The sequence below is a fragment of the Lactuca sativa genome, chromosome 5 (genome assembly GCF_002870075.4).
Source record: "Lactuca sativa cultivar Salinas chromosome 5, Lsat_Salinas_v11, whole genome shotgun sequence".
Taxonomy (NCBI): domain Eukaryota; kingdom Viridiplantae; phylum Streptophyta; class Magnoliopsida; order Asterales; family Asteraceae; genus Lactuca; species Lactuca sativa.
The window spans coordinates 214,241,121-214,265,881 of NC_056627.2; the positions used below are offsets into that span (position 1 = coordinate 214,241,121).

At 33.8% G+C, this 24,761-nt stretch overlaps 1 protein-coding gene across 1 annotated transcript; it reads left to right on the plus strand.

The window, feature by feature from the left end:
* Window positions 1-5,979: 5,979 nt before the first annotated feature.
* LOC111913834 (3-hydroxyisobutyryl-CoA hydrolase 1) lies at window positions 5,980-23,869 on the plus strand. Its single transcript, XM_052771881.1, has 12 exons — window positions 5,980-6,012; window positions 6,475-6,560; window positions 6,961-7,024; window positions 7,974-8,037; window positions 8,112-8,275; window positions 9,050-9,134; window positions 9,228-9,313; window positions 9,432-9,565; window positions 22,328-22,388; window positions 22,717-22,815; window positions 22,892-22,993; window positions 23,855-23,869. Exons 1-12 carry the CDS (start codon window positions 5,980-5,982, stop codon window positions 23,867-23,869), a joined length of 993 nt encoding a protein of 330 aa, XP_052627841.1.
* Window positions 23,870-24,761: the final 892 nt, after the last annotated feature.

Below are 24,761 nucleotides of genomic sequence, written 5' to 3' on the forward strand. Positions count from 1 at the left end.
AAAAAGAAGTGTTTGGATCGAGATTCCACGCGCGTGCAATTTCCCAGTTTTTTCTAGAAACTTTGTAAGTTAAGCTTCACTTAATTTTATTTCAATTGTAACTTGTATTTATGCTCATAGACGTTATTATGAACCAATGAATCAGATTTATCAATAACTCCAAGTCATTATACTGATTCATCTACTTACGGAGATGATGTCTAGGCTAGATTTAGTGAGGTGTTTAAAGTGGGATTTCCATACAGTATACTCAATATATCAAATAGATCCTACCTCCAATATGATCCTAACTGGTTGTTCCTTACTTGATAGATTTTGATCTAGACACTGGGATTAGTGAGGAATCTAGACTATCATTAGTTGCCAGGAATATAAGTCTAAAACTTAGTAATGTGAACCTCGGTCACGTCATAGGAAAAGATAAAGTGAGTAGATAGTTACTTTCAACTTACACATAGATACAAGTATTCTAAATGCTTAAACGCTATGTATGTTGTTTTGTTGTGTCAAATATATTTGCACAAAATAATATGATTTTTAATTGATGTGATCATATGTTATACTTAATAATATGATTGGGTGTAAAGTGTTGTGTGAAATAATAAATAAGAGGCCATGATAGGGTTGTGTAAGATAATGGCAACAATAGGTTAGTGAGATTTCTGCGAAGTAATAAGTTGTAACTTGTCGTGTTTACCTAAGGTATCGGGGTATTGTTATGCATATCCAAAGTATTATTGTATTATCGTGCCTATCCAAAGTACTATTGTACTATCGTACCTAACCAAAGAAGTATTGTAGTGTCGTGCTTACCCAAGTACTGTTTGTACCACCATGTTGTGTCCAAAGTATTATCTTACTATTATTCCTAATCATTTTGGGAAATATGGATGATTGTTGTCAAAGATCCTTTAGAAAAGATCTCTCAAGATCATCATTCTAGGATTAGGAAGCGAGAATAATAGGAATGGGGTAACTAGGCTATTTAAACATTGAAAATTATATAACTAAAGATTATAATATTTTGGGTTGAAAACCCTATGTGCTCACCAAGTTTCCAATCTAACTCACTCATTTTCTTTGTATCACAGGTAGCAATACGAAAGTACTAATAGATAATGTAATTATCTACCGAGATATTTAAGGAGCTTGTAGGATGCTAAAATATTGATGTAAGGCTTGTTTATGTTTATGTTTCTATATCGGTTATGATATCACAAGTTTTAATAATCAATGAAAAACCCTTTTCTTTAGAAATACTTTTAGTGGGACCAATTGCACATTTATAAAGATCACTCTAAAGTAAAATAAGCATAAAGAAAAAGTTTTAAAATTGCATTAAATTTAGGGATGTCACATTATCCCCTAACAACTTTTCCTTTGTCTGCACCTCTGGACTTCGAAGGCCCACCAACCTTTCTCCTCTTGCGACACTTGTAGAGCTTGTAGAGCATTTGTTAGGAGTCAAAAGATAAAATATAGAATAGGAGCAAGCTGATTCTTGAAACAAGTTTCAATAGACGATACATCTTTGTGAACATTTTCATTAGATATCAAAGTTCCTAAATTAACAATAACCTTTGATGTTTCCTCTTGAAAAGTAATGAGAGACATCTCAAAATGTTTGACCACATTGTCAACATCTTTTTTTTCTAGTGTGTCCCTATACTCCTTATTAAAAGCACGAACATCTTCGATCAAGGTTCACGTAGCACCTAGGAGACAATCAATATTCTTTGAACTCTAAGAACAATTTGTCAATTTTCTTGACTTCGTTATTGAGAAAATCAAAAATTTCCTTAAATTTAAGTTCAATAGATGTCTTAAACTCAGATAGCTACTTCTCAATGATTTCATTGCGCTCCCTCGCAATATTGCAAACTTCAGTAAGATCAAATTGAAATGACTTCACACTATGATCCATTTTCAGATGGAGTTCAGCCATTGCTCCTGACACCATGTTTTTAACCTTTGATTCATGAGAAGTTAACAAAGATTCCACTTTTCCATGCTGATAGATAAAGGAGCATTCCAAGTAAGATCATTGATAAATTAGAGAATCAAATTCATCTTTGAGTTCAAAATCTTGTATTGGTTCCCGGAGATTAAAGCTTCATCAGCAATGTTTTCCTCTTTGGGATCAAATGTTAGTTCATCAAAATCAAAACATTAATTATCATCTTCTCCCATACTTAGAGGATTATCCTACCCTTGATTTGTAGATTGAGAATAAAATAAAGTAGTGATTCGTTATGTAAGAATATCAATAGACCTTGGAGAATGTAGTGAATGTAGTAAAGAAACTTAGAATGGAATATCTGTTGAGGGAGGAACTATCGTAGTGTCAACCATAGACTTCTCAACATTTTTAACATTTGAGTCCATATTAGATGTGTTCTCCGGGATGATTGAATTTTTACCCTCCTCTATAACGGATTTGATATCAAAAACTTTGGGTGGTGCAATAGTTGTTCTAGCTTAAGGTTGTGATTGTGAAGGTTATTCACCAGTTGAGATGTTTGTGTCCACATCTCATGTATTTATAGTGACACCTAGATTATGTATCTCCTCTATATTAGATTCAAAAGTTGCATCCTTTCTTGGTGAGCCTGTTAGAGTGTCATTAACAAATTCATTGGTAATTATATTATCAACATCCTCTGCATCCGCATGACAAGCATATTGCGAAGATGTTCCTTTAAACATGTCAATGTGTTCTATATATGTAACTTCATCATCATCTGGATTACCAAGTATACTACCTTTGATGGTCTTGTTCTTCCTCTTGAATGGATTAGTAACTTGCTTTTTGCTCGCCTTTAACACACCTACAAAGTTTTTCTTCTTAGGTTGTTCATCACCAGAAATTTCTTGAATCACCACATTCCCTTTCAATTTTGCCTTTGCTTTCTTAGGATGTAGGCACCTTTTCAACTTCACCAAGAATTTCTCGATGTCGAATCAGAATAGGATTCAATAAAGGCACCAAGTGAAGCATTGGCTTTAGTATCTTGTCAATAATTGGAAATGTATCAGGATCATCTACCAAACTCTTAGGAATTTGAAGATGAGAAAATACAACTACTTTTTCTCCTTTTTGAACCTGAATCCCAACTTGTTGATAAGCTTCAATGAGTATCAAACTCCAGAATCTGGCACTTTCAGTCTCATTTTCCTTCTTTATATGATTTACATACGAAGTAAATTCTTCCCAAAACAAGGAAGCACAATCTACATTAATATGATAGTATAAGCCTAATAGAAGAGAATAGAATTTAAGCTTTGCCATATCTAACCTAGAATTTCTTCCAGATAGACAACGAAGAAATAGTCCGAAGAAAAATACCATAGTGAGGATAAATTAGACTTTTAAAAAGAACTAATAAGTGTAATTGGAGGATTGTACCCCATTTCATTCAACATGGTAAGAACTTGATTAGGTGTCAAAGTATCAATCTCTTCCTATTCGTTTCCATCTGAAACATAACTAACTAATTATCCTTGACATAAACTACAGTAGAACAAGCCAGAGATAACCACATCATCGAAATTGTAAAAGAAGCATTTAGTGCGTAACGGAGGACAGATGAATCGAAACATTTAACAAGTAGCTGAAGTTTTTCTGGATAAGCACTAGCAATGTGATTAAACCAAACATTGTTCGATTGAATCTTCATTTGAGGATCTGAACTCTCTTTGCCGGTACTAATGAACTGATCGAAGTTAAACATGATAATCGGATAAAAGACTTTTACAGAGAATTAATCGATTTAGGGTTAGGGTTCTTTAAAGATAATCAGAGATTGGAAAAGCTGATAAGGAATCGCCAAACCCCTTTTTATAGATGACATCAAATTTGAATTTCAAATGTCCAACAATAAGATTCAACCACATGGAAAGGTTAAAACTAAAGAGACATTGTCACTATCTTCCGCATGTAAAAATCATGAGTGTTTGCCACTATCAACAATCAAATAATAATCCTCAACCACCTACTACAGTAACGGTAACTTCTCATTTTCCTCAGCTTGCAAACATCACCTAGAAATATCAAACATGTAACCAACTTTGATAGTAATCAAGGCCAAGGTTGGGTCTCATCCACTTATCGGCAATATAAGTGAAATCATAAACCATACTCTGCAAAATCTTGGTATAGGTTGGCAATACCTAAAACCTCGAGGATGTTAGTGCCAATGTGTATCCAAATAAAAAGATGGAATGAAATAAAAGAAAATTTGGATAAGTCATGATATTAAAGAACTTTGATATAATGGCAATAAGATATTAGACAAAGATTCTCTTCCTTCGACATCAAGAGAGATATCGAAGTGCTTGTGTGGTTTCCCGTTCAGTACAATCGAATACTTATAGAGAAGCATCGAAGGGCCTCTTTCAGTTAGTATCGAAAATTCGTGGGCAGGACCTCGACACCGAGCATTTCTATCTACCCGAATCTCTGTTGTTTTTGAGTCTTAATGCAAGTACTGTAGGACTGCAAAAATTCATGAATCTAGAGGGAATAAGGTTCTCTAGAGAGAGAAACCCAAGAGTGATGGTGTGAGGAAATGAGTGGGCTGCTACTTATAGGTCATTTTGGAAGTGTGCGTCGTCCAAATGGTAGGTGCACACCATGCACATGGGTGGTGCCTGGGGTGCCATGAGTCACTTTCCTGGTGGTCCACGTGTTGCCTTCTAGAAGACTGCACGTCGTGCAGCGCGCGCGTATGCGTGCAATTTTATAATTTTTATAAATTTCGTTACTTCTTCATATGAGCTCCGTTTTCGATATTCTTTATATCCACGTGTATCTATGGATGATATCTACAACTTTCGTTAGACTCTATCGGTTAATTCTCATTTTATTTTTAAAGCTATATTTTTGGACAGACTTAGATTGTTAAAGCCCATATAAAATTCATAACTCTCTCATATGAATTCCGTTCTCGACTGTCTTTATATCGGCGAAATCATATTGACGAGATCTTCAACTCTCGTTTAAATTATTTTTCCCAACAATCAACCGATCTCCATTCCGGTTTCTGTGTTGTACACTTCTACGCTGAAACTTCTAACAACCATAACTTTCTCATAAGAAATCAGATTTTGACGTTCTCTATGTACACGTTTAGATTATGACTACTACAACTTTTCTCAAGACTATTTATCCTAAACAGTCTTAATCAGTAGTGGTTTATACTGTGAGACGAAAATGGGGGGTTACAATATATATATATATATATATATATATATATATATATATATATATATATATATATATATATATATATATATATATATATATATATATATATAATAAAATCGATCACTGATCCTATAAATGAGTGGCTTATAAACCTAAAAAATATTATACAACAATATAATCTTTCTTTACGGTATGCATAAATATACACATGTATGTTGCATTTTGTGGAATTTAATTTGTAAACCAAAATTGGGCATGCTAGCAACCAAGTCAATAAATAAAAGTTTATTTAGGATAAAACTTTAGATTTTTTTAGAAAGGTGGCACACACACTTTTTAATCTATTTCTAAATTACACCAATACGATTGATGAGAAGCACTTGGATTAAACATATCAATTATAATGCATTTGGTGAAAAATGTAGTGACCTTATCTACAACACATGCCACTGTTAAAATTTAATGACAATAAATCAGCAAACAATTTTAGGTAGCTGTTTGCCTATTTCTTGATAAAATAGAGCTAACAATCGTAGATTAAATTTTTAACAATTAACTGTACATTTTGGTGGTCTGGACATGTTTCTTTTAATAACAAAACACAATGCCAAAGATGTTAATGTTAGATACACATTGTGTTTGATGTAATTGGCATCAATCGTTTGTTAGTACGCTTCTTTTATTGCTCCCCACCAGTAGTATATCAACACGTAAAATATCTATTATCGTTCAACATCTTCAACCTCTGTAGTTGTAGCAATCACTGATCGATTATGGCTCATTCCATGTTTTCCCAAGCAGATCAGGTACAATGCTCATGACTCTTTTTATCCGTTAATATACGATTTGAGCTGTTGAAGTTCAAATATATTATTATATTTTTATGTTATTTCACATTTTATGTTTTGTTTCTTTTCTATTGTATTCCATAATTCATTTATTTTAAGTTTTTATATGATTATGAGCACTTTTGTTTTAATTTTCCTGTCAAAAATTGCATGTACAAAACATTTTTTTTGTTTTCTATGATGAAACTATTGATAATAAACTATAACTTTATAATAAAGAAAAGTTTATTAAACAATATCAGTTCAGTTTAGTTGATTTATAAAACTAATAAATTAGTAGAAAATATGTTAATACCAAGAAAAAAATTAAATATCCATTATTTGAGAAATAATTTTATATAGTAGATATGTTTATCAAAAATATGTGTAAATAAAGTTAACGTGATAAAGTCATAGAAACAAAAAGTAATAATCTTGCAGGTAATATTTCAAGACATTTTGGGAGGAAGAAAAGTGATACTTAATGCTCCAAAGAAACTGAACGCCCTCGGCTATGAGATGATATTGTATCTATTCTGATACACATGTCCTTTTTTTCTTTCGTTTGGACATCGTATTTTCTAAATTTTTAGATTTTTTATTTTCCACTTGTCATTTTATTAAATTAAAATTTTATATTTAATATGTAAGGTAATATATATGTAAGGTATTTATTAAAAAAGGGTTTACATATGTAATGTATTCAATACATTAAAGCCTCATTAATTTTAATAATTCAAATTTTTTCTCATTTTTCTTATAAATTCAAAATTTTTAAATTGTTAAAATTTCATATTTAATTTTTTTTAATTAAACTCATGTAATACATGGGTGTCACACCTAATAAACAAACATAAAAAAAAACAGGAAAATTGACATTCTTATGTATTTTTAACTTGTATACTTGCATATATGATTGCAGATAAGACAAATGTTCGAGAACCTACAAACTTACGAGATGGATCCAACCGTAAAGATTGTTGTTCTTAAGGTATAAAACATAATTTCAGGATGTAATGCATTAATTTTACAAACCTGGCCCAGAAAAATGTCGGGTCATGTGTTTGATAATGGACCATTAGCTAGTCAATCACATATAAATTTGTAATATGGGTCAAAACGGGTTGAATGGGGTGAATCACAAACATTAAGTCCAATATTGCAACTTAAATTGAAGAGAAAATTACATAAATTATCCCGGTGGTTTAGTCCGATTTGTAACTTACTTTTCTATTCTATACTACAACGATTATTGTAGTAATTTTTGTCAAGATTTTGGTAGCCATGAACATGATTCTAGAACCCACCCGAACTGGGAATCGATCGAAGCTGAACTAGGAACCAGATTGCTAGGAATTGAATCAGTTCTAGTTCTAGTACCTGTTTTCGGTTCTAAAGTCGTTTTTTAGGCCCATTAAGTTATTTTCTAATCCGTTAAATCGTTTTTCATTCCCATTAAGTCATTTTCTATTCAATTAAGTCATTTCTAGCATCATTAAGTCATTTTCTAGCTCATTAAGTAATTTTGGCTTCCTTTCCTTACGGTCTGGTGAGGAACCGGAACCTATAAAACTGACAATAGTATTAAGCTATTTGACAAAACTGAAAATTTTTTACCATCACTAAATTGCGCTCAACTTGTTTCGAGTTAATCATAATCACATGAAACAACTTGATATGCTATCACTAAAAAAAAAAAGTTCAATCAAGAACACAATGTAATGGTTAGAAAATCACACCAACCAATCTAAAGCAAGATCAAACAACACGTCTCTCATGGGTTTCTCCTTAAAAGCAAGATCAATACGGAAGAATATAAATAAAGGATTATAATAAATTTATGTGTTTCTAAGAAATATTATGTTAGCAATAAGAATATAACGGTAAAAAGTACCCACTGAAAATCTTTAGGTTTTTAATTGTGTCATCTTGATCTGTAGGCATACGGTAAAGTATTTTCTGTTGGTGGTGATCTCGTGGCTGCATGGAAAATTATACCTCTTGGTATGTGAAATATTTATTAATACATAAGAGCAAAAACAGAAGCAATTAAAACAATATTCTTTCACTTTGATCAGCACATTGGAGTGTCGTGGCAACTTATTATAGGAAAGTATTTACATTGGACTACCTGCTTGCAACATATAAGAAGCCCATGGTTGCGATTATAGATGGAGCTGTTATGGGAGGAGGAGTTGGGATATCGATACATTCAACATTCAGAATTGTTACTGAAAATACGGTATCTATTTGTTTTTCTTTTAGTTACATGGACATAGGGGCAGTTTTAGTATAAGGTATGTAGTGGCACGTGTAACCTTTGATTTTTTTGCACTGTAAATTTTTTTGAAATTTATTGTTCTTCTATTGTTTGATTTTTTGTTCTGACTTGCCCATGACACCCCTATTATGAAATTTTGGGTCTGTCTCTGCATGGACATCCGACCTCACACTTTGAAAATATAGCCTCTTCCTCAAAATAACCAAATTAGTTTTTTTTTTTTTTTTTTTTTTTTTTTTTTTTTTTTTTTAAATTACCAGCAAGCAAGTTATATATAATTGAAACTAGCAAGAAGCTAGAATGAGATACAAAAAATTATGGAAATACAAGAAAAGAAAAATATAAAAACAAACAATTATTATACTCTTGAACAAAGATTGGAACACCACTCTTGCCATCTTAATTGAACACCTTTCTTTTTCTTCTTCCAAAGTGTTAATTGAAAGATGTGAAAGAAGTTGCCACTAGCTAACCTCATATGTTTTTTTTTTAATAAATTTAAGTTCATTAATTAGTTTTAATGTTATTTATGTTCAATAAATTAAAATTCCTAATTTAGATTAATTGTATTTTTTCTTGTTATTTTACTTTTTCCCTTGTAGAACTTTCACTTAGATCCCCGAGTACAAGTTTCTTTTGTCATATTTAACATGTTAATTGCAATCCGAGTTGTTTTTTTTATTTTTTATTTTTTTATTTTATTTATTTATTTTTTTTTTTTTGACATTGGTGTAGATATTTGCTATGCCTGAAGCATCAATTGGACTGTTTCCTGATGTTGGTGCTTCTTATTTTCTATCACGACTTCCTGGATTTTTTGGTAAATTGATATCAACTTCACATCATAGTTAACTTAAAGTATTGATTCTTTCAATGATACATAATTAATAACAAACTAATGATATGTATATAGGAGAATATATGGGATTGACCGGCACTCGATTGGATGCAGCTGAGATGCTTGCAGTTAAGCTAGGAACTCATTTTGTCCCTTCCCAGGTACTCACCTTTCTCAAATCTGTTGTACGCCATTTTGTCAAAGGATCTGGCGTTTTCATATGAGTAGCGCAACACAAACGAACTATTGATTATTAGTAGTACATATTGGTTCTTGTAGAAATTACAATCTTTGGAGAAGGCTCTAGAAAAATTGGTTGCTTCATCAAATGCAACATGCTTAGCAACAATGTCCATAGTCATTAACAAGTTTGCACAAGAAGTAAAAGTCAAGCCAACTAGCCCTATTTCCAGGTACAAAATACTTAGACATAACTGCAAAAATGATCCCTACGGTATGTATTTTTTTAGGATTTGGTCAAAACTATGATTTTTTTTTTCGATTAGCGGTCCCTTTTAGCTAGTTTTCTTGTGGTTTTGTTATTTCCGAAAACATAAAAGACTAAAATATCATTCTGATAATTTTTTTATATTTTTTCTATTTAAGTTTGTTTTATTAATAATAAATATGGGTCCCACCTCTCTCTCTCTCTTTCTCTCTCACACACATGTGTGTCTTTTCGGTGAGTGTTCTTACGTAATTCATGAGAATTCATTTTTTTCTAGTTTGCTTCATATACACATAAAGAGCAAACAATTTTTTGTTGATTGATTTACGTTTGTTAGAGTTAGGAATATAAGAGATGCAACTGGTTTTTTTATATTTCTTCCTCGCACTGACGTAAACATTTGAACAGTTTTAGTTAAAACTGGGAACAATTTCTTTTGTTTATAAACACAAATTAGTGAAAACACCAACAATTTCCTGACTTTTATGTCGATTACAACTTATAAATAGACATGTCAGTTGAATCAAAAGTAATCTAATTGTTGTAGAGACAAATGTACAACTATATCATTACATTTGTATGAATCTAGAGATGGGTTCGATAGAATTAAAGTTAATCGTTTCATCAAATCCTGATTTTCAAGCTACAATGAGGGATTTTTAGGAGATTGCTTTGAATGGTTCTGCTCCGGCGAACAAAAAATTCCTCATTACCACATCTCTTCTCTCGTATTCCACCAATATCATTTTCCTTATGACTATCCCCTAAAAATACCGATGGTTAATCCATAAACTTTACCACTGGAAACCAAAAACAGAAACCCATGGATTATAACCCATTCAAACCTAGAAATTAAATCCAAAAATCAAAACATATAAATCAAACCGAGATAGTAGATTGTGATGGTTGAACATGCAGATTTCTAGTGATGGTGTTGAAGAGAGAAAGATCGAGAAATATGGTAGAGGGTAGAAAGAGAGCGTGAAAGTGTGAGAATGATAGAGAAAAGGAGAAATCAAGAAACAGAAAGGAGGATGGTGTCGACGATATATTGTGGTCGTGTTATAGCAGCCTTGGCAATGGAGGGTAACAGTAGAGCAAGACATTTTTCAGATCTGGTGGTGGATGGTGATAATGAAGTCTCATTTGCGATTTTCATGGGACATTGATAAGTGGAGATGAAGGTTTAAAGGGAGATTAGGGAAGAAGTGGTTTTGAGCGATGAGATGGGGAGAGGTGGAAGAATAGGGTTTTCCGACGGTAGGAGAAGAAAAGGTGAAAGGAGGTGGGTGGGCTCTATCTTATTTTTTTAATTATAAAAATAGATAAAAACTGTTAAATTTTAAAAAAGTGAAAGAAATGTGAAATCTCAAATATACTGATAAAATGTTTTCATTTTTAAAATCGTCAAATCCATATATCATGTGTTTCAAAACCAATCATAGTACAAATGTATCAAAATCATCAGAGTGAGATAACAATCATCGATGCAGAAAAATCATAAGGGGATGTTGTGCAGTCAAGTCAAGCCCTGAAAAATAATAGAACCACAAACTCGAAGCAGAAAGCTTAGTGAGTTTTCCAAAATACCACATATCATACACATGGGCCCAATCCAACATACAAATGGGCCCAACCTAACATACAAATGGCCTCAGCCCAACATTCATATAATTGGGTCCAACCCAACATACATATAAATAGGCCCAACACAACACGCAAATGGGCCCAACCCAACATACATATAAATGGGACCAACCAAACATACATATAAATAGGACCATCCTCACGTACATATAAATGGGCCTAGCCCAATATAAAAATAAATGGGCCCAACCCAACATACACATGCAAGTGTCACAATGACAGCTAGCTTCGTACTCGGTATAGAGAGAAGACTCACTTGGCTCATGGGATCAACTAAAACACAACTCACAGCCATGCGAACAGTACTACAACACACCTATAGAATCGAAAAGGTCTCACCTTAGTCTAACCTCCAAAATTAGCCATTTTGACTAAAAGTCAAGCCTGATTAGCATAACATTCATGATCAAAATTAACAATTAGCAATTCCATTAGCTAACCCTCACGTCATGACCAACTCAAGGTTACGTCGTGAAAAACGGATTCCAACCGGTCCCAACCTAATCACGATTCAACTCAGTCTCAACTCAACTTATTTTGATCCAAGAGATCATCATGTCGTGATGGCTATGCCCTGAGGTCGTAATAGAGCTAGTCCAAAAGAATCGGAGAAATTATCTTTGTCACGTCATGACCACTAAATGGCCACGTCGTGACTTAAGAAAAATGGACAACATAATGCATTCAACCCAAAACTTAAAATCCATGCATTCCAACTTTCTAGAGGGACTTATAACTCCAAAATCATCCTAAAAGTCGATGCATTATGGACATGCATCTGTAATGCATGTCTAGATCTCACATTAGGTAAACAAATAAAGAAAAATCACCAAAGCTCACATGCATGGTTCCAAAACACATTAAATTTCCAGATTTAAACCATATGATATGTAAAGGACCTAAAAGATCCATAAAGTTGCTAAGTTGATGGAATTCCACCTTTCCAACTAACTCATATATGAACAAAATGGGACAAAACCTTAGATCTAGCACCCTAGCATAAGAAATTTTAGATGTTGGACACTTACAAAGGTCCAAACTTGCTGAAAAAGAAGCTCCAAGATAGTGAAGATGGTCATAGCACTTCTAAGGACTCGTTCTTCCTTCAAAAGCATGCAAATGTGCCAAAATGAGCCCAAAATAGAGGAGAGGGATTAGTGTTTTCTTTTACAAGTTTGGAGGTGATGGAGGCTGAGGGTAAAGGAAACCCTAGCCCCTCACTTCCTTTAAATAGGGTCCAAGTCCAAAATTAGGTTTTTGCCTCTGTTCAAGTGTCACGTCGTGACCCTTATAATGTCACATCGTTACACTAAAATGGCCCATCCCACATAACACAGCCATGTCATGACGTGACGGTACTTTCCTCATGTCGTGACCACCTTCGAATCCATATTTTCCTTAACTTTTCGTACCTTGAGGATTCAGATGTTACAACTTGACCCCACTTGAATCAGACTTCTTCCTCAAAGTATGATGCACAAACAACTCTGGGTAATGCTCCCTCATCTCGTCCTCAGTTTCCGAAGTCCCCTCGGAACTCTCTGGTGCTCCCACGGCACCTTCTCCAGGCTCACTACCTTTTTGTGCAAGGTCTTCGTCTTCCTAGTTGAGGTTCACAATCGGTCTCTCTACACAATTTAAGCACTCATCAACCTAAATGTCATCCACTAGAACGACTGTGGAATTATCTTCCAAACACTTCTGCAGCTGAGAGACATGGAAAGTGCTTTGGATTTGTCGAAGCTCATCAGGAAGAGCCATCCGATACATAACGTTTCCCACCTGGGCGATAATCCTGAAAGGACCGATGTACCTCGGGCCCAAATTGTGTAACATCCAAAATTTTAGGACCAAAAATTTCATTTTTAATTAAGTGATTATAAAACCATTAGTATAAAAACATCCATCGTGTCATCACATATCAAAGCCAAAATGTCAATAATCCAAAACACGTCATAATACAATATCATCAGAGTATTACTCCCAAAGATCTCTAGTGTGGAAAACATAGTGTGATGCGTTGCGATCATGCCGACTCCTTTTTCTTCGAAGAAGAAGTACCTAAAACCAAAACTAAAAACTGTAAGCACGAAGCTTAGTGAGTTCCCCCATCATACCACATACCATACAATACATATAATTCCTAGTATATCAAGGTGTTGGCCTACCCATTCGGTCTCTTTTAACCGGTAATCGCCTAGCATATCTAGGTGCTGGCCTACCCCTGCGGTCTCTTTCAACCGGTTACATGGACTATTTCACCCCTACCACTACCACATAATAACCTTGTATATACACATAAACTTCATAGTGCCTAGCATGTATGGGTGCTGGTCTACCCCTTTAGTCCTTTCGACCGATTACGGGGACTATTTCACCCTTCCTACCGCTATCACATAATATCATAGCATACTAACACATAAAGCATAACGGATAGTAACATATCAGAAAATTATCACAAAGACAAGTATCTTTACAATAATCAGTTACTAGTGGGCTGACATTGATGCCTTCGACCCACTTCTACAGAAAGGTAACTCACCTCAAATATCGGAAAGTAGCTGAAAATCTTCAGCTCTGAAAATCAACCCAACTCAAGCTCCTATACATAAAAGATTTCCTTAATTACTCTTTCACACTCATAATCCCCTTAAGAGTCAACTTGGTCCAAGTCAAAGTCAAAGTCAATGTCAACGCTCCGAGTTGACTCTACTCGTCGAGTTCACTCCTTAACTCGCTGAGTTACCATAAATCACAGAATCATGAAATCTCGATCCAACTCGTCGAGTTTTCATCCAACTCACTGAGTTCCTCCTTCTCAACAGAATCGAGACTTTCCAGTACAACTCGTCGAGTTCCCTTGTGGACTCGTCGAGTTCCTTATGTCTTCAGAAAGACCGAGGAAACCCTAGCCAACTCGCCGAGTTATCTCATCAACTCGTTGGGTTTGCTCAGTAATCAAAAAGGTCAGGAGACCACGATCCAACTCGCCGATTTGGGTAACCAACTTGTCGAGTTTCCTTAGTCTTAACTCATCCAGTCACTTCTAAGCGAGTCTAATGCATCCAAACCATTGATCTGGTCCACTTGGGTTGAGATACCATGTAAAGTTGCTAACTTTACATCCATGCATGGTATCAAGAGGCTAAAAACACTAAAACTAAGCTCTATAAGGGACGTAGGTCATGGAAGAGGAACAAGACATGATAAAGCTGGCAACTTTAAGTCTCAATAGGCCATGAGATGTCTAGATCTGAAGTCATAACTTTATAACATGCTAATATCCGTAAATGATAGTTCTAGCAAATGAATAGTCAAGGTATCGACTTTATACCTCCAAATGGTTGTAACCACACTGAAAACCCCAGATCTAGAGCTTCTCCCTTCAACTTTGCACCACTAACTTCACACTCCTTCAAGAAAAGCACTAATGAACACTATTTAGACTCTCCCAAACTAAAAATGGAGAAAGAGGCACGATTAGGGTTTTCTTTGGACTGAGGGGACGATGAGGGAGGCCACAATAAGACATTATTGCCTTTAAATAGGGTGCAAAACCCTGAAAATTAGGATTTCATTTCGGCCAGCCTATTCGTCGAGTTGGGGCCTCTCAACTCGTTGAGTAGGTTCCTTAACCCGTGTCCCAAATTATTCCTACTCGACGATTCTGGGGTTCTCACTCGTCGAGTTCCTCAATGAAAGTGAATAAATTATAATTTTAAATACATACCAGAAACCAGGCGTTATATATCTCCCCCATGTATCTCAGACTTAGTCCTCGAAGTTTGATGTGGCTGGAAATAGCTCTGGGTAGTGCTCCTCATCGCATCCTCTGGTTTCCAAGTCCATTCACCCTTGCGGTGCTACCGCTGCACCATCACTAACTCTACCCGCTTGTTCCTCAGATCCTTCGTCTTCCTGTCAAGAATGGCTACTGGTCTCTTGATGTAGTTTAGGCTGTCTTCTTCCTGAATATCGTCTAAAGGCACAATTGTAGAGTCATCCAATAAACACTTCTGTAGCTAGGAAACATGAAAAGTGTTGTGGATCTGACTAAGCTTAGCTTGCAGATCCAGTCAATACGCAACCCGGCCCACCTGAGCCAAGACCCTGAAAGGACCAATGTATCTGGGGCCCAAATTGCCCCGCTTCCTGAACCGGATGACAATTTTCCATGGTGACACCTTCAGGAGGACCATATCCCCCACCTGAAACTCTAGGTCTAATTGACGTCTGTCGGTGTTGCTCTTTGCCGACTCTGGGCCATCTAGAGTCTACTCCAGACCTGCTGGATCTTCGCTGCCGTTTTGAGTACCACTTTGGTACTCCCCATGACCCTCTGTTCTACCTCACCCCAACATATCGGGTTCTTGCACTTCCTCCTATAAAGCATTTCGAAGGGAGGATGGTTGATGTTGGCATGGTAGCTATTATTATAGGAAAATTCCGCCAAGGGAAGGTAGGTATCCCAGCTACCACCGAAGTCTAGAACGCACCCCCGCTAAACATATTTAGAACACATCCCCGATAAACTCTCGAAGCACTAACTAAATGGTCGTCGACGATCTGCACCTCCAAAAGGGTAATCCAAAGTCCTTGGAGTGTTGCTAAACTTCTTGCTAAGCGCAAGAGATACAAAAGATCGTGTAGCACCCGAATCGAATAGAACATGAGTAGTCATACCATTGACTAAGAATGTCCTATACATGATCATATAAAATATAAGCATAAACAAAAGAAGCAATAAAAGATATTGTAAAGATACATACCGGTAACAACATAAGGATCTGCTCGTGCCTCCTTGGTTGTTAACTGGAATGGCCTGCTCTTCACCACAGGAGCATTCGCCTTGCCCTAGTGGCCATTGGTAATTCTCTAAGTGGCTGGTGCAAGTGTCCTCGTTGTGACTCCAATCAATCTCAGAAAATCGACCTTCTTATCGCCCGTATGATTATAGTGAAAGCGTATCAATGATCCACGAGTGCAATCCCTACTGAAATGTCCCCTGTGGCCGTATATGAAATTGCTTCCGACCTACTCTCAATAGGCTCCCTCATAATACTTCTCACACTTGGCATAATAGCCCTAGCCATGATCACCTCTCAATATCGAATAGTCATGGGCCTCTTTTCATGGCCCTCGGATATATGTGTCTGCATTGGTCTCTACCTCCTCAGAAGCTTCAACTCAATCTCCTACTCCCAGTCTCTAGAAATAATATCCTTTAAGGTCTTGCAACCTAACAAGATCAAAAACTCGCTAATATTGTCCCTCAACATATCGTGGTACCTCGTCATCTTCATCTCCTCATCCACAACATACTGCAGGACTAGCAAAGACCTTTCCTAGAACTTTGTGGTGATTTCTGACATAGTCTCTGTAGTCTGGCGACAGTCCTGGAACTCTCTCACTAGCTGTTTCACCTCGATAGCCGAAGTGAACTTAGCTTGAAACCTCGTTAATAAATCCCCCAAGTCATGGTCGCCACGACCTCAGATCCCAATGCATGACCAATCTCCTCCCACCAGTCACAAGCTCGGTCGCGTAAAATACAAGATGTGAACCCCATGTTCGACCGTCTGAGGTGGAAGATCATTCGCTGAGCATTCTCCATGTCATCGATCCATTAGCCTAGCAATAAGATCCTTCAGCCTAAAGAACTCCGGGACCCTACAACTGTCCCGCCGTAATCTCGGCATAAAAGGCCCCCATACACTCGTCCATAGGCTCCATAATATCCTCCTTGATGGTACCAAACATCACAAGAGTGGCATCCAAGATGTTGCGCGTGATTTGAGACATGATGAACTCGTGTGTCCTCTCATTAATTGGTTCGGTGCTAGAGCAAGAACTAAAACCCGATCCATAAACTCCTACTTAAGTTCTCACCATACTGAAGTACTAACATATAAATGATCAGAATATGCTCGAGGGAACCTCACATCACAAGCTCCTTAGAATCTCCGAGACCATCCTTGACTCGAGTACAAATCCTATGCTTTCAATAGTACAGGCTCAATACTACCTTCCACATCAATACATACTTTCCTCAAGAACCATTCTGAATCCTCTAAGTCACTCCACTAAAGCAAATCACACAATCCCTATTCTAAACAACATACATATCCCCACTGTAGTACTCCCTAGGCTCTCATAGGAATCCTCGTGTCACTGGCCTCTGCAATACAAGGAACTTCTACCAACACCGTCGGTTTCCTTATGCATGCAAATTATACAGAATACGAGATCAGATAAACGGTCAAATAATGTGATGTGTTATGAGCATAACAACAATTACTAAGTGTACATGAAACCCTAATGATTTGGATCTACGTTTTCTCTATTGAACATGCAAACTTGAACACAAAAGGAGAAACCCTAGGAGAGGTATACTATTTTCAAAATTCACATAAAACTAGGGTTAAGTTACATACCTTGATTGTTATATTGTAATAACAATAAATCCCGTGTAAATCTTCAAGCTTGAGAACTTAGTGTCACAATTGTAACACCTCTAATGGCTCACAAACACACAATGCAAGATAATGATATGAGAGAGAAGGAGGTAATTTTCGGTTCTAGCTTCTTCAAAGAGTGGCCGAAATTCAAAGCCTCTAGGGTTCTATTTATAGTGCACCAAGGATGCTATGGATAACCCTAATTTCATATACGGTAATTATCCAGCTCCTTTGATTATCCATATATGCTAAGATATTCTAAAAAATCTAGAATAATCTTCCATATACACATTAAAAACCGTTTGGCCTTCCTTAGGAAGGTTCTTGACCCTTTTGCTCAACTATTGAACAATTTTTTTTAGTCCCTACACTATTAATTAATTCTTTTAATCCTAAAATAAATTCCAAATTAATTTCTGATTAAATATTAACTAATAACATGATTACTAATTAATATATTATTTCCATAACATATTAATAAATCATTAATTCTAATTTATTAATCAATTAATAAATTCTTCCTCTTCCTCAATTAATCATCTTGTCTACTTGCACGTGTGAAGGCAACCCAAAATGACCATGCCACTATCAATTCAAGTACATACCAATTCTAGTTATGGTCTTGGACACCTAATCCAACATAATGATTCTACCCAAAACTCACAGCCAAACAAGGAACAGGAACTAAGGCTACATCAATCATTTTAAGGACATATAATCCTAACTATATATACTTTTTTTAACACATACACTTAGCAGTTAACTCTGCCAATATATATTCCAAGTAATACATAACATCTAATTCCTCTTAGGCTATAAGGCATCACACAAATCAAGAAATTCTATCATGCGATTCTTGAAGATATCCTTAGCCCCACTCTAGCATTCAATTCACATAACAACATACTAATCATAATACTAAGGTATGGGTATTTTGGGAATCACTTACTTCAGCTCGGCTAATTGCACGCATCGCATCCCTTTCTTTGTAAAAATCTTTTTATAAAACTTATTTTCCTTTTAAAAAATATTACCAAATGCTTAGTTTGAGTTTAGACACACCCGAGTTTGTGCTCGAATGCCTCAAACCAAGGCTCTGATATCAACTTGTAACATTCCAAAAATACTAATAAAAAAATTTCATTTTGAAAATCATCAAATCCATATATCATGTGTTTCAAAACCAACCATAGTACAAACGTATCATGTTGTGCAGTCAAGTCGGGCCCTTCGTTTTGGAACTAGAAGTACCTGAAAAATGTTTAAACCACAAACCATAAGCAGAAAGCTTAGTGAGTTCCCCAATATACCACATCCCATACACATGGGGCCATCCCAACATAAAATGGGCCCAACCCAACATACATATAAATAGGCCCAACGCAACATACATATAAATAGGCCCAACCTAACATGCAAATAGGCCCAGCCCAACATACATATAAATAGGCCCAATCCAGCATGTAAGTGGGTCCAAACCAACATATATGAAAATGGGCCCAACCCAACATACAAATAAATAGGCCTAACCCAACATACACATGTAAGAGTCACAAAGATAGCTAGTATGCTACACAATACAATGAGAAGATTCACCTGGCTCATGGGATCAACTAAAACACAACTCACAACCACGCAAACGACACTACAACACACCTATTGAATCAAAGAAGGTCCCACCTTAGTCTAGCCTCAAAAATTAGCCATTTTGACCAAAAGTGAAACCAGGTCAACAACACAATGGTCAAGTTTAAAGTCAACAATCAAAGTAAATGGTCAAAACTTCTATTAGCTGGCCCTCACATTGCGACAAACTCATGGTAACGTCATGGAAAATGGATTTTACCTGGTACCAACTCAATCACAATTTATCTTAGTCTCAATTCAACTTATTTCGATCCAAGTCATCGTCACGTCATGATGTTCATGCTCCCATATCCTGACAAAGCTAGTCACAAATAATCAAATAAATTCTCTTCATCACATTGTGGCCACCAAATGGTTATGTCGTGGCTTAAGCAAAATGGAAAACTTAATGCATTCAACCCTAAACTTAAAAACCATGTATTCCAACTTTCCAAAGGGCCTTATAACTCCAAAATCATCCTAAAAGGTGATGCTTTATGGACATGCATCTCCAATGCATGTATAGATCTCACATTAGGTCAAAAATGAAGAAAATTTACCAAAGCTCATATGCATGGGTGCAAAACATATTAAATTTCCATATCCGAACCATATGATATGTAAAGGACCTTAGGGATCCATAAAGTTTCTAACTTTATGGAATCCTAGAATTCCAACTAACTCATATATGAAGAAAATGGGACAAAACCTTACATCTGCACCCTAGCATAAGAAAGTTTAGATCTTTGACACTTATAAACATCCAAACTTGCTGAAAATCAAGCCCCAAGCTAGCCAAGACACTCACACAACTTCCAAGGACTCCTTCTTCCTTCAAAATCAAACACAAACTCAAAAATGAGCCCAAAATAATGAAAAGGGATTAGGGTTTTCTTTTAAAGGTATGGAGGTGATGGAGGTTGAGGGTGAAGGAACCCTAGACCCTCACTTCCTTTAAATAGGATCCAAGTCCGAAATTAGGATTCTGTATTTGTTTAGGTGCCAGGTCGTGATCCTTATAGTGTCACGTCGTGACACTTAAATGACCCATCCCACATAACGCGACCATGTCACGATATGAGGGTGCTTCCCTCACGTCGTGACCACCTTCAAATCCATATTTTTCTTAAATTTTCGTACATCGAGGATCCATATGTTACAAGAAAAATGAATAATAAATACATCAAAGGTATTTTATTCTTTTCAATTTTCTAAGGGACCAAAACCACAAGAAAACTAGCTCAACATGACTATCAATCCCAAAAAAGTCGTGGTTTTAATCCAATCCTATAAAAAATGCATACTATTGTGACATTTTTGTTGTGTTGTCAAATACTTATCTAGCAATTTTTATTATTTATTATATTTTTTTTCTTGGAACATATTTCACTCTAAAGTTCAAGTATGTAAAATTTGAGCACGAATCAATTCTAGTTTAAAATGTTTTACACTAAAAAGAACGAATGGTAAAAGCCATTTCTAACACTTAACGTTATTTTTCATAGTATACTTATAATTATAATGTAAACGATATCATAAACATTAAATTCTTTCAACCCATTACATTATATTTAACACTAAAAAAATAATCTAGGTATATTCATTTTTTATCCAACTTTTATAGTTTTACAAAAACAACCTTTATATTTATTAGGTTTTTATAAACTTGACTAATATACTTTTATTACAAATGCTTATAATAAATTATATTATCAAATATTTATGAACAAAACATCTATAAACCGTTTTATTAAATATGATAGCACAAATAATGTTATTATATATGATAACACAAATAACGTTGTTAAATAAACATTATAACTGTATAAAATAAAATAAACAAAACATAACTTACTCCAAAGTTAATTGAAAATTTTGTAAAATGAAATATGAACACTATATTTAGTGTTGATAAATAGTATAAGACCATCTCTACCATTTAACATTATTTTTTTTTACGTTATACTTAATGTAAAAGATAATGTAACACTAAATTATTCGAACTAATTACATTATATTTAAAATTAAAAAGAATATTCTTAATATATTCTTCTTTATCTAACTTTTATAATTTTATAAAAACAACTCTTATATTTATTAGGTTTTTATAAACTTGACTAGTATATTTTTATTACAAATGTTCAATAAATTATAATATCAAATATTTAAGAAATTTTTTTTTTGTAAACGGTTTTATTAAATAAAATAAAATTACATATGACACAAATCTAATAACAGTGTTATATAACATTATAATTATATACAATATCCAAAATATAACTAAGTTCAAAGTTAAAAAACCAAATTATACAAATAAAACTTCAACACTATATTTAGATTTGAATAATAATATAATAAAGTGTTATGCTATTCACTAATACTATCTATAATATTAGGTATATTATAAAGTTGGAGTATTATAGTATAATTTATACTGTATAATATGATTTTTAGTATAAGGCTAAAAATATCTAACATTATGTTTACTGTTATACTATTCACCAACAAAATATATATATATATATATATATATATATATATATATATATATATATATATATATATATATATATATATATATATATATATATATATAGTGTTAAGTATAAAGTTGAAGCGTTATAATATAATTTATAATATAATGTAGACTTTTTTTTTTTTTTAGTGTAGCTTTGGAAATAAATGAACCAAATATTAGATAATTTATTACAAGACGTAAAACTTTATATAAACTATTATGTCAGGTCTATTCAAAATATATCATAGGTGAACAAAACCTTAGCCTAACCCGAGGGCCAATTAGGATAATTATTTGTTTACTAAAACCCAATTTAACGGGTTTGGCCAACTTATATCGTCACTTATATCCACTAATACCGGAAACCAAATACAAAGGGGATAGATTATTTTTATGTAATTCTTTTTTTTTTTGTTAGAAAATAATCATTACAATTCAATCTTGTCATTTTGTGTTTGATATAATTTTATTTGATCAGACTTGAGTTGATCAACAAATGCTTCTCTGGAGACTCGTGTGAAGAAATACTATTCTCACTTGTAAGTTTATTTTAAAGTTAAATGCATTTTAAATAATGTAGCTAGACTTCATTTTTAAACAATTTATTGAATAAAATTACTTTTGATGTGAAGTATATATGCAACAGATCACTTAGTTACCTATAATTCACCAATTTATGCATATTTTGGTAAAAAAAAAAAATCAACCTTCTTGCATGAATCGGCAAAAAAGTATATTAAATAAAACATTGTTCCATAATTTGCGTTGCATAAACTTACAATTTAGACCTATATTTAACAAAATCATAACATATATAGAGCTATGTGAAACAATAAACCTTCATACATATTTTTGGTTTCGTTCTAGGAACGCTTGCCTATGGAAGTAAAAGAGAAGTGGATCCACAATGCAATAACTTCAATGAAATCCGCATCTCCAATTGGCCTCAAGATTTTCTTGAGAACCGTAAGTAATGTAAAGATTACACCAATTACATGTGGATTCTTGAAACTTATGTATGCATGAACGTTTAATTTGTCAGATTAGAGAAGGTCGATCCAAAAATATCAAGCAATGTCTTGAGACCGAATACATTGCTATCTCTCACTTTCTACGTGGAACTGTTAGTAATGACTTCTACGAGGTTGACTCTTATTTTGCAACATATATATATATATATATATATATATATATATATATATATATATATATATATATATATATATATATATATATATATATATATATATAGAGAGAGAGAGAGAGAGAGAGAGAGAGAGAGAGAGAGAGAACCATAATTATGGGTTCTTCAAGGAACCAAATTTTTTTTTCAATTTCTAGAGCTTATTCTTTATCGGAAAATAAATATAAAAATATCTAAATTCATATATTAACATTGTGAATGTGAAAAAATTTTCGGATTCACCGTGTGAATACGGATTCACGTTGTGAATTTTTGAAGATTCACATTGTGAATTTAACGTAAAAAAAAATCGAATTTTATATCATTGGAAAAAGGATAAAAAGTTATGAATTTCTATATTTTTTTTTGATAAAAAATAAGTTCTAAAAGTTAAAAAAAAGATTGGTTCCTTGGTTAATTATGGTTCTCTATTGAACCTCACGTTATATATATATATACTAGGTTAAAACCCGTGGAACCCACGAGTGATAATTTGAAATATAATTAAAAAATTGATTATATAGTAAAATAATATATCATTAATTTAAAAAAACTTATGAATTGTAATATTTTATTTTTTTCATAACTTTGTAATTTATAAATATTTAATTACACGTGTAAATCTATCTATTTTATAAAAATCATAAAAGTTCTTTTATCAAACTTTTGTTTTAAATTATAAGTCTTTTTATTAGGGAGATAGATGGTATATATAGACTATTTTTACTAAAGTTGTAAGTCCTATCGAAAAAGTCTTGCATTGCAAGTGTTTTTTTTTTTTTTTTTTTTTTTTTTTTTTTTTTTAATATTTACCTGTTTGAGTTTACATGGAATTGATTTATTGTTTTTATTGCACTTACTTCCAGATACCTCATTTAAAATGAGCATCATAAAAAGTCAAACAAAAAAAATGAGAATGATACATTGATATTTTATCGTAATCTCTTATGCTTAAAGGAACCACGAACAAAAAAAGAATATTACAAAGAATAATGACCTTCAAGCACTCAATTCACTTATATACCCTCGCAAAATTTCATAAATTTTTTTTCTCAATTATCCATCTCCATGTCATCTAATAAGAAAACCTAACTTGCATTAAACATCAATCATTTTTAATCTGGACGTACAAAATAAATAGAATTGAAATAATTTATAATTGAGTCTAATGCAAATACATCTTACAATCAAATTCTAATCTATCCATTTTACGTTTTATCAATAGATAAAGGATCTGAGAAAAACAAAAACAACAAACATGGAACTAAGGATAACAAATAAGTAGCTAAGGATAACAAATATCTTATTATGAAAACCTAACTTGCATTAAACATCATATATGTGTGTGTGGTTTGAAAAGACAGACTTCTTTTTTGAAAAAAAAACTTGCATGAAAAGTTAACACATGTTTATACCTTTTGCATTTGTTTTTGGTAATAGACTAACTGGGTTACAAATAAGTAGTAATGCAAATTCAAATCAGAATGATAGATACAAGTGAAGAGACTCACCAAATTCAGTTTCCATTCATAGTAATGTTCTTGTCCGTTTTTAATAGCTCTACTTGTTTGGTGCTTCCATGTCCAGAACTCTATTTGCTTCTTCATTTTATAGAAATTCAAGAGCTAATTTATATTACAAATTTCTTTTATGTGTAGATTACAACTAAATTTTTAGTAAGCACTCAAAAATCAAATAGAAACTTGCACAAACCATTATTCAAATTTTT